The sequence below is a fragment of the Vanellus vanellus genome, assembly GCF_965231255.1.
Source record: "Vanellus vanellus genome assembly, chromosome: 1".
NCBI classification, from domain to species: Eukaryota; Metazoa; Chordata; class Aves; order Charadriiformes; family Charadriidae; genus Vanellus; species Vanellus vanellus.
The window spans coordinates 194,068,461-194,080,683 of NC_138905.1; the positions used below are offsets into that span (position 1 = coordinate 194,068,461).

At 38.1% G+C, this 12,223-nt stretch overlaps 1 protein-coding gene across 1 annotated transcript in view; it reads right to left on the minus strand.

Moving 5' to 3' along the window:
* Positions 1-12,223, minus strand: part of FREM2 (FRAS1 related extracellular matrix 2) — a gene marked incomplete at both ends in the record, with an annotated part of 140,509 nt that overhangs the window by 58,372 nt on the left and 69,914 nt on the right. The window contains 3 exons of the mRNA XM_082481988.1: positions 214-339; positions 3,107-3,337; positions 5,684-5,830. Of these exons, the coding sequence (XP_082338114.1) occupies positions 214-339; positions 3,107-3,337; positions 5,684-5,830 (504 nt within the window). The remainder of the gene's footprint in view (positions 1-213; positions 340-3,106; positions 3,338-5,683; positions 5,831-12,223) is intronic.

Below are 12,223 nucleotides of genomic sequence, written 5' to 3' on the forward strand. Positions count from 1 at the left end.
AACGAATAGCAGAAATTTGGAACATGATATTTTTTCTGCTGTATTTAACACTTTAAGACAGATTGCAAAGATGAATACATTTCCAATTGAGACTGAAGATATTTAGATGAAAAAGTAATTAACAATTTTATTATGCAATAGATGGAACAATTCTTTTTTGCTTTTCTGTCTTTTCCATTTTTGCCTTTTTTTTTTAACAGTAGATTCTGTTACCTTGCTGCGTGTAGCAGATAACCATCAGTTCCTGGCTCACATCTCCACTTCTTCTGACCGGAATAAATAATTCACCAACATCTTCTTCAATAGTATAAGTGGACTGAGGAATAAAGACAGTTGATTCTGCAAAGAACAGACACATTTGTTTATGTAGGTTTATGGCCTCATAAACTCACCTGTAAAACAGCTACGAGCACTTTATCATATTCTAAAGCGCAACAAATAACTCATATTTATCAGCAATGGTGCTAAATTTGAAGAAAAACTTGGAGGGTGAGAGAAGTAGAGTTTGTTAGTCCTTCAGAAATGGAAAATAAAATCAGATCATTAGGTCTGAATTTACAAGTCCTTACTACGCGGTGTCTAATGTGGCTAATTTACTTATCTAGTGTTAATGGTGCAAGACAGTGTTTGGTGATTTTGTCCACAAGGTCTATATTTTAATTATTTCCATAGTATTTCATTATTAACTGTTAACCACAGAAGTAGCAACAGCATAGCTCACACACAGGCAGTGTTTGTGCCAGGTCATTCTTTAACTTACTGCATCAAGATAACCATGAAAATCATTTGGCATTGAGAATGCAAGATTGAGCTCTTGCTATCTTACTCTGACTTGAAGATTTGCTTTGAGTTGGCTACACGCCTACCCTCCTGTTTTACTCAAAGGAGGCCTAGCCAACAGTCAGTGGAGTCTGGAGAGCAACCTCACCCTAGAATGTATCAGACCAAAGAATGTCAGATCTGTTTTTTGGGGAAAAAAACACTAAAACGGATTCGAACCACCTTCATTATTTTACACCCATATAAACAGATTGCTGAGTGTTATGCTGCTACTGGCATTCAGGATCAATTTTGTTCTTGTTCCCTCAAAAACTCAAGAACAAAAGGTGGTTATGCATACAATTATAAAGCAGCCTTATAGTTTCATTAATATCACTGCAGCCCTAACAGAATATAATTCTGTGTAATACCACATCGAGTGGTATCAGCTGATCGCACAAAGCAATTTTTTTTCATTATTTCAGAGTACTTTGGCAAACAATGTTCTGAAAATTGTCACATGACTTCTTTGAAAACATGTTCCAGGTTTTATTTCTCCAACTGGAAAATTCTACAAGCATGACTTAAGGTCAAAAGCCTGCCTTAAAAATGCTGTAATTCAGGTTTGATAACACTTTCACATTTCCAGCAAGTAAAAAATTCAATGTGAAAACCACCAAATCCCTACCCTTTTTTTTTTTTTTAAAATAAAACAAAAGGTACCACACACACATACACACACAATTGTTCCTTTTATTTCTCCCTTTAGAATTAAGCTGACAAAATTAAAAACTCTATCCTTCAAAAAAAATTGCAGGAATCTGATTTGTTGTTTCCTGTCTCTTTCATAATTGTTCAACTAGGAGTAAAATGACACTATAAAAGTTTAACAGACCTTATGAACAACAAAAAAACTCAGAGGAGAATGATCTACATCACCTCAGGTAGCATAAGAAAATACATCCTTATGCAATCTCTTTTGGGAATAAAACATTAACTAATGTCCCATACAAAGGGGCTGGTACAGCTTTCCAAACAAGCTCAGTATTTTGGTGCTAAGACTACACTATTCAAATCAATGAATTTAAAAATAATTTTTACTGGAAGCATAATAAAACTTTTGATGGTTCCTATTCAGTTAGCATCTGAACTTGTTATACCCTGTGCTTTAAAAGATGATTAGGAAACCTAGTCCTTCCCCACAAAGTTCTCTCTATATTTTTCCTGCAGATATTCCTTGATTTGCAGTTGCGCATTTGATTTTCTCCTATGCAACTTTACCTTATGTATAATTATTACAAAATCTCTGGGACTGTAAAAACTTTATCTTAATATAGGAAATAGAAAAAAAACATGGTTGGCATTAAGAAAACTCAGATGATTATCTTGAGTTGTGCCATCTCACTGATTATAGAAAAAATAGATTTAACACATCATAGAAAAAATAGATGTAACACATTTTCAAGTAATTTCGCTGTCTCATACATACTGCTTTTCAAGTTAAGCACTATTTTCCTCAGTGACTAAATATGGACGTCAGATAACCTCTGGTTTAACTTCCATTTGTAATTAGGAACTAAGAAACCTCTGACAGTTTTTCTGCTCAGTCCTCTTGAAATGTTAATTAGGGACGACTATACAAAACAAGATATTACAGTCATCCAATACTTGAAAGATTCCTCAAGGACAGTTTTGTGTGACCATGGCCCGTGGGTTCAAGAGTCTGAAGGCAGCTGAAAAGCAAAGCAACCACAGCACATTCGACTTTTTTTTTTTTTATCAGCTTCTTCTTTGATTTAAATTTAACCATAATTTTATTTGGTCTTGACACATCTTGTGGTGTATTTGATCTAGTGAACCTTACCCTTACTGAGCTTCTCAGCTTGATATTAAGGCCTAAATGATGCAACTAGTCTGCTCCAAGACCCAATCTCTTTGGGACCAACCAGCCTGGACTCTCCTGTACCATCCTCTCCCACATGAATTATCACAGCAGAGTGAATCAAGTCAGCCTCCAGCCACCTGTGCACATACACTCCGTTTGCAAACACATTGAACTGAAAACCTATTATACCTAAAAAGAAAGCAAAACTAAACAAAACAAAACCCCTAGATATAATATATGATAGAAAAATGCAGGTATTTCATCAAAGTGTACTACCTTGGTTATATATTCATGAATCACTTAAAGTGATAGAGGACAAACGGCTACCCAATGCCAAGTCTGTCTTCAAAAATATTCTGAGGAAAGGTGAGCTTTACTATTCACTGTTACTCAGCATTTGCACTCCAGTTTATCTTTTGTTGTATGCACATATTGGCAGTACATTTCTGCAAAGTTTCTTACCATCTCCTGGGTCAATAATTTCCACTGTGGATACATCAGGAAATTCCAGAACTGCCATGACTGGCTCAGAAAGAACAATTTGAAAGGACTCAGACTGCTCATGTTCTCCATCACTCAAAATCCGTACTCGCCATGTAGCTAAGGTTTGGCCAGGATTAAACTGCACCTGCTTCTGGGCTTTACCTCTGAAGTCTTTATCTTTCTTGGCAGTACCATCTTTGGTGCTAATACCTGCCAAAATGAGAAATTTAGATCATTATAAACATCACTTGTAATTTTTCTCTCATTATGTCATCTTTAAAAAAAGAAGTTTTAGAAAAATATACTTTTCCCAACTTGAGAGTGTTCAAGCCAACTCTGTTACTCTTGATCAATTTTATATTGGTGTCACACATAGAGGTGGAAGCACATAACATTATGACAGAGAGCTTGGACAGAATTAGCCAAAGCAAAACTAACTATTAGAAAAACTCTACATTCTCCGAGGTTAAAGTCAAGTTTCCATTTCTCTGTAACTCATCTACGGATGCCCAAAAGGCCCAACAGATTCCTTCTCCCCCCAACCCCCCCTCCCCCACCCCCCCGTTAATATTCTGGGTTCTCTTCTGTTCCAGAACATCTAAACAACATGCTGCCTGAAACCCTCAAAAATATTTACTTCTCTTAAAAAAAAACAAAACAAAAACAAAAACAAAAACAAACCACACCTGGAAAGTTCATCCTTCAAGGTGAAAGCTAAGGAAAACACAGAGACACAAAGGGATAAAACACGTGGAATAAGGATGAAAGAAGAAGTAAAATCTGAACCATTGTGGCCATTCCCACTACAACAAGCATTTTTTTAAGTGATTATCCTCTTATTTCAATGTTTACACAATGACAATCATTAAACTCAAGTAAAGTTGAAACTGCAAAGCCAAGGGATGAAATCCAATACAGCTCATCCCACTGAAACAGCACAGACCTTACATCCTCAGACCCAGGCTGCTCTAAAACGGCTTTTCATTGATGTTTCCCTCCCTGTTCAAGGCTGTCTGACAGGCCCTCACGGAAATTAGCCCGTCCTTCAGAACTACCTCCAACTCATGCGTTTGGCCTCTGAATCTCACAGTACCCCATTCAAATCTTAAAGATCTTAGGTTTTCAGAACAAAAAATTAAAAATTCTCTCTTCTCTGCCTGTTTCTTCCAATTGTATTGTTTAAGGTATTAAAACATATCACCTTTCCCTATAAACTTCGCTTTTCTTGCTTTCTGCTTGTGCCCCCTTCTAAGTCATAGCCAATATTTTATACGACTTCTATAACCCTTCAGCACCTTTGGCACTGCACATGGACCAGAAAGGCCAGTAAGCATCTTAACCAATATCTTTTATGTTCTTTCCAACTCCATAATTCCATTCTTCAGGATTAAGGTAGTCAGAGGCAAATTATTCAAACTGCTTTTTCTGGATTTTGAGTCAGCTCAATTCAGAAACTGAACTTGAATCCATAGGTAGAAAATTTTGTAAACAGTCTATTTGAAGAACCAGAAGTTAAATCAGTATCTGTTAATCAGTACCAGTAATTAATTTAAACCACACATCCTTAGCTTTGATTTCATTAATCTCTTTTATTCTTTTACATTATTTAAAAGTACATTATCAAAGTTAGTTCACTGTTCCAAACGGAGCCTTTTAAGTAAGATCCAGTTAGTCAGTGCCTACATCCCTTAAATCTCATGCCAAAATAGGTGTCCTAACTACATCTCAACACCTGAAACTCAGATTCTTTTTCAGAAAGAGACTTAAAAAGAAACCTGATTTCTAAGCATGAGCTTGTGCTCCATGCCAGGTAAATGCTTACATATCTACATATCTCTTCAAAACTAGCTTTAAATAGAGCACCTTTTCTAAGCAGCATAAGCTTATCACATAGGTTTCGACATGAAACTGTACAAACATAATGCTCCCTGGTCCAAATGCATCACTAGTAAGAGAATGGGAACAGATCCAGAAGCTAGAGACAGGTGTGAGGTTGCAGAATGTGATAACACAAACTTTTTTCACCTTTTCACTCCCCAGACACTGCAAACAGCTTTCAACACCTTCTGTATCAGCCTCAGTTGACTGCCAACTTTGACTGAAGGAAATGAGCCTAATGCTCGTAGCTGCTAATCAGACCAGCTCACAATAGCCTTTCTGGGAAATAATGTATGTTTATTGTTGTCTTTCCAATTGCTACAACTGTATTTTCTCATTACAGGAAAACCAAAATCTGGACAGGATCGGTATTCTGTGAAACAAATCCAACAGTGGTATCAATCAAATCAAAGAAAGAAGGACTGGGTCTTGTGTTGTTAAGTTAAAAATTGCAGAAGACCAAAAAAAAAAAAAAGGTGAAAATTTCATCATATAACTAAAGAAATCATACACTTAGCATAATAAAAGATACATGCTTTAATAAATAAGCATAGTCATTTGAATCTAGCTTGCTTAGTGTCAGACACCAGTAAAAGGATAAAGCTGTATTGATACATTTTATCAAACAGCTAGCCAGCAATTTATATAAGCAATTGATGATGTTAAAATTGAACTTACTTATAAAAGAGGTTTCCCCCAGGTAACCTCTCCGTTTAAGAACAACATCGAGATATTTGGAGTCTTCATTTATTAAATAATACTCCTTTTCTAAGGAGATCCATGCCCAGTTTAGGCGAAAATGTTGATTCTTCAGCTTATTGCCTCCTGCAAAACAAAATGATAAAGATATAGTTATTAATTTTTCTTTTTTTGTTAAATACTACTTTGTCTTTTGAGGTTAATGTAACCTGTAGCCTGAGTAACATGTGTATCCTACCTGAACATTACGATCCAAAGGTTTTAAACATTTAAAACTAAGAAGTAAAGAACTCAACCATGATATATTTGGTACATGTAGGAATACATTTTATTTTAGATACACAGAAACTAGTCGCATTCATTCCAGAGTATGCTAATTTTCTTCTTTTTCAAGGGAAAAAAAGACAAGAATTAATCAAAATATATTTGGGATGCCCTTTTTAGAAATTCCAAAGTTGTGGATGATCCAAGTTTCTCAGAACTGTATGGGTATTTCCAAATAACACACAACGTAGGACATCATGCAGAACTTCCTCGATATGATCAGACTGCCAGAAACACTAGAAGATCCTTAGTATCCCGCAAGACTGGAGGTGATACCTACCATCTTTTAGACTGCATTTACCAATGCAGTCTGCTTCTAAAACACAATATTTTGTTCACTAAATCTAATAATTTTTGCTCTTATTGGTTTAATATTTATACATCAGCACTGGATGATTTTAGGAACAGCTTTCACATCTTCCTAGGAAATGGTTTCAACAAGATTAAGCACCCCTGATACACGCCACAGTTTACAGCTATGCTGATGCCCTCCGAAGCTTACATGCTCGTAACTGTTGGATTAAGGATGATTGCTTGTGTCACCGAAGAATACTTAGAGAGATAAAAATATCTTTTGGAATTCTCTTGAACTATTTTGCAATGACCTATCTTCATGCCATGATGAATGCCCCTAACTGAGTAAGCTGCTGAGATGTGTTTTGAGAGTCAATTTTCAAGAGAACAATAGAAGCCCTCACAGTTCTTTTTACACAGGCACAACTGTAGCAGCACACTCCTGGGCGAAGAAAGCTGACTCCAGGGATCCTTTCCAAGGTCTCCACTGTAGCAGTAGCACAACAGCTCTTCTGAAGTCTTGGTGAACACAGATGGTTTCTGTGCCCTCAAACACTGGGAATTGAAAGCACAGGGCATCAAGCACTACGCTCAGCTACGGAAACTGAATAGTTAACATGGACCAAGTCAGCATCTCTGGCTGGCAGCTGTTGAAGTTGATAGCACTGTCCTTAAGTTGAAGACTTATCACCTCTTACGATAATGGGAAGAACTTTCACAGTCTTCCTCAAAGAAAAATGCCAATATATTTACCAACGGAAGTAGGGCCCATTTTTTGAAGGCAAAGTCATGCAGGAACATAGGAAGCATCTCTCAAAGTTTTAGACGGGATGATACGCGTGCCATTAAATTCCAGCTGCAAAACACTAAGCACCAGCCTAAAATCTGAGCATGCCTCAGCCTAATCTCTCTCTCCCGGCAGAAACAAAGCAGTTGTGTCTACAATTAATGGGATTTGTACAACTGTAAACCAGCAGGAAGTGTTCATTGAAGTGGCAGGCTTCATGGAGCTTTTCGTAGCCCAAAAAAGCAATCCAGAAACAGCAAATGCAAACAGATGGCACTCTAAGGTCTAGTTAAAAATGCTACTTTTTTTTTTGAGTTGGAAAGGTAATAGCTGAAAAGAGCTAGCATCCATTTCACTGACTATAAACCAAGTATTTGTACAACAGACTGAATATCTCAAATTAGATTACCACATTTCCAATAAAATATAGCATAGCTTTACTTTCTCATGTACAGTTTACCTCCATCTGTTCACTGATTTTCCACAGTAAAAAAGCATTTCTTGTCAGTGTCGGGATTCTGGATGCCACAGATAAAAGGGCATGACAAATCAAGTTCTGTATATCATCCTGTTGGATGTGTGTGTTATTACTCAGGAGAATCCTCCAGTTTCCATAGCAAGAATAAAATAACCTGTTCAGCTCACTGAAGGCAGATGCTCGCTCAGCAACTGTCCTCTGGGAATGTTGGCTTGTATGAGAGGCTGTAGTCTGATTTCCTTCCCACAAGGTGCTGCTACAGAACAAGCTTTGCTCAGGTAATGACTGCCTTAAATGTGCAAGGAATTCCCTTTAGAAATTAACACTTCTGTACACAAGCCAGCGAATAACGTAATTCTTCTGAACAGCAGAGAAACGTATCTAAGTATTTCAGTTCACTCATGGCTTAACTCCTGGAGGAAGAGCCAAATGGATCTTGCTTTTCCCCTTCCAGTTTCTTCCATTCTGTTCCTTGAAAAATTAGGCAGCCATTCCATACATTTCCACTCTGTTTCAAAGATAAGCTTCTATATTTTTATTGACTTGTCTACTAGAAAAAAACAACCGTACTTGTGTAATCTAACATAAAGGCAATGGTACTGTGTAAACAAAAGGAGGGAAATGGTTACTGGGGTATCATGCCACACTCCTTGCCCTGCTTCTTTCTGGTCTTTTGATCTCTAACGTTACTGACAAAGGCGAAGGCAACAAACACACACACCAAGAACTGTAATGAGCACCACAAGAAAACCAGTAACTATAGAGTTAGCTATACCAGCACTCATATTTGGTTAGCTACGTGTTATGTCTTCCCATTAGTTTCTTGGGACAAATGCAACAGAATGTGTCTTGTCCTTTAATCTAGTGAGAAAAGTCATTTCTAGTGAGAAAAGCCACAATCTAGTGAGAAAAGCCAGTAGTTCCACCTACTTCTTGCTTTCAGCAGTTTCTTTCTATTTTTTCTTAGAGTAAAAAAAAAAAAAAAAACCAACCGAAATTATTCTTTCTAGGGGTCTTCCAGCAAGCCTACATTTCTACAGGCCTACTTCTGCCTCTGAAATATATATTGTTCACCTTTCAGAATGTGCAGTACTAAACTGATCAGATTTAGAATTTTATGAAAATAATATGGATATTTTAGATCTTGCTTTATTCACTTTGTGCTTTTTGTGTTCAGAAGACATTTTCTAAAGTATAGAAGCCATTTCATGGTCCATTGTCCCCAAAGAAGAAACCCAATGATGTTGTTGTTGTTGCTATTGTTACTATTATTATTATTATTACAGACCTCTGAAACAATAGAGCAGGAAGCATGCGATACTTTTTATCTAAATTCAGGTATTTATTTTTGGGCTAGAAATCCTAAACTGTCTTTATAGCCAAAACTGGGAAAGAGGCTATGACTTATTTTAGGCATCTATTTAGGAAGGAAATTAGCTGTGCCTCAAAATATGCAGAAATACGTGCATTTTTCCTCAGCAGCTGTTAAAGATGCCTGTTGCAACCAGTTAGGTTGTAGACATTTTTATTATAGTCATGTAATGCCCATTAAGATGAATTCCACCATGCCTGAACTACATGAAACTGGGCCTTCTCTACAATGCGGTAGAGCCAAGCACCATGCAAACATAAGATCTGTAAAGAATATTAACAGTATAGCTTTCAGAAATCATATCAGAAATAAAATTGCGCATGTCATCTGGCTTTGGTTCCCTATTAAATTAATTATCTGCCCTACAATAATATTTCTATAGGCAAATGAATTTTGCATGGCTCAGTAGCGCTTCCCTTGGGCTTAGTCAAACATTTAGCTGCTAGGCAAATAATTAAGATACTATACCTCAATGACAGTTTTGCTTTTGTTGCTTTCCCAGACAAGTGCTTGTAATACAAATACACCAGAAGTTTGGAGAGGGAAGCCATTACTAGAGTGCTTCTAAAACTAAACAAAAGAAAGGAGGGCTGCGTTACAATGAGATAAATCCAAAGTAACTTTGCTTGTATATCAATGAGACATGGTTGGCAAGATGTTGCTATAGTGATGCATGAAAACCTGTCTTGAATTTTGCCAGAGATCAGCATGCAGCAGTGCTAAATCAGAAGATGCTAGAGAAATGAGATGGCAAGAGTTTTGAGACAGTAAAAAACTTTGTAAGGAGCTAAAGCTCAGGATCTAGAGCAAGGTGGATCACAAAGTGACTTTGTGACTGTGACTTCATGACTGACTGAGGCTGCTGAGGACAATATCCTCTGAAAAGGTTTGCCTGAATATGATTAGTCAAAGATGGATGTCACCTAAAATCGGTCTTTATAGAAGTCCGGTCAGCAAGTTGGTCACCTGTCAGAAAACTGATATATTATTTTTGCACAGATCATCAAACCAGAAATTCTTAGAAAGATTAAGTCATCCATGAACTCCAGTTTCAGTTACTCAACATGAATAAAAGAGGAAGGGGAAGAGGACTTGGTTAGTCAACTGGTTAAAGGGAAAAATATTAAAATGAATATTCCCATTTAAGCATTTACCTTTCTAACCATGCTGTTCAGATACCTTTAAAAAGATATAAAACCTCCTTAAGAAATACAGATTATATTGTCAGAACTTTCTGTTGTGATGCAAAGAGCTCAGAGAAGGAAAGAATCAGTTCCAGTTCTCTCTACAGATCACTGGGCTACGTGAAGACAGTATAAAATATATCTCTGTCATCAAATTGTGTCTCTTCAGCATCAGCAACTTGAAGGGCATTCCATAAAGAATGTCTGATTGTAGCTTTGCTGTCATTAGTAGCTATCCCAGAACCCTAATTCATAAACAAAATCATACAACTACACCACGGTGTTCACTTATTGACACAACAGAAATTGATGTATCTTGATCTTGATACAGATATTGGATTCCCTACACGGTATCCATGGCATCATCAGTCAGAGATGAATCAGCTAACGAGTGCCTAACCAGTATAACCATAGCCACACAGACTTACTGTGTCCACAAGATATAAGTCTGTACAAACACAGCTGTCTGGTGCTTGTAGAGCTTTATGGTGCAACATATCTGCTCTCTTTAGTCATCAGGTGAGGTTGTTTAATGGGGAGAAAAATTTCTAGAAATTCTTCCAGGCCAAAGAACATACATCAATCACAAGAAAGACAGAGGGAAAAAAATGGTAAATACAGCACTAAGAAGAGGTCCTTTAAAAATTTTACTTTTGCTTTTTTCTCTTTTCTTTTATTATCTAGCTTCCTAAACAGACTTCAAAAGAGGTTAATAAGGAAAACTAGTGCAATTGCAAAATATTAACAAGCACACCTATAATTAGGGAAGCATTGTATAGCACAATTACACAGAATCACAGAATGGTCAGGGTTGGAAGGGACCTCTGGAGATCATCTAGTCCAACCCCCCCGCCAGAGCAGGGTCACCTACAGCAAGTTGCACAGGACGGCACCCAGGTGGGTTTTGAAGGTCTCCAGAGTGGGAGATTCCACAACCTCTCTGGGCAGCCTGTTCCAGTGCTCTGCCACCCTCAAAGTAAAGAAGTTCCTCCTCATGTTAAGATGGAACTTCCTATTCAAGTTTGTGCCCGTTACCTCTTGTCCTATCACTGGGCACCACTGAAAAAAGACTGGTCCCATCCCCCTGGCACCCTCCCTTTAAGTATTTGTAAGCACTAATAAGATCCCCCCTCAATCTTCTTTTCTCTAGACTAAAAAGACTCAAGTCCCTCAGACTTTCCTCATAGGGGAGATGTTCTAATCCCCTAATCATCTTTGTAGCTCTTTGCTGGACCTTCTCCATCAGTTCCCTGTCCTTCTTGAACTGGGGAGCCCAGAACTGGACACAGTACTCCTCACCAGGGCAGAGTAAAGGGGGAGGATGACCTCCCTCGACCTGCTGGACACATTCTTCTTGATGCCTTGTTGGCCACCAGGGCACATTGCTGGCTCATGGTCATCCTGTTGTCCACCAGGACTCTCAGGTGGCTTTCCACAGAGCTGCTCTCCAGGAGGTCAGCTCCCAACCTGTACTGATGCATGGGGTTATTCCTCCCCAGGTACAGTACCCTACACTTGCCCTTGTTGAATTTCATAAGGTTTCTCTCTGCCCAACTCTCCAGCCTGTCCAGGTCACGCTGTATGGCAGCACAGCCTTCTGGCGTGTCAGCCACTCCTCCGAGTTTTGTGTCATCAGCAAACTTGCTGATGGGACACTCTATCCCTTCAGCCAGGTCATTGATTAGAAGCATAGTAAGACATCTTAACAAATGATATGTTTCCTTCCTCTTCCTTCTGTTCTTTCCAGGTCCTGCTACTGCCTGCTGATTTGTTTGCATGTCTGCAAGAACTGCAGTCTTTTTTCTTTGGTTCAAAATATTTGACCCCACTGGGTGCCTCATTCAGATGAGGTTACTGAAGTCGGCACTACTCTATCCTCCTTCCTGTGGATCTCCTCATTGCAGCAGGTACATGAAGCATCTGAAAAAGGAAACCCACTCCTGAACTTTAGTTCAACCTGCTGAGAAAACAAAGACACAGACAAAGGAAAGAAAAGGGAATCATCCATCTTTAGACATCTGTTCCATTTTTTCATCCTCTGATTAGCCTCCTTCTGTGCAAAGCCAACTTTGTCAATATA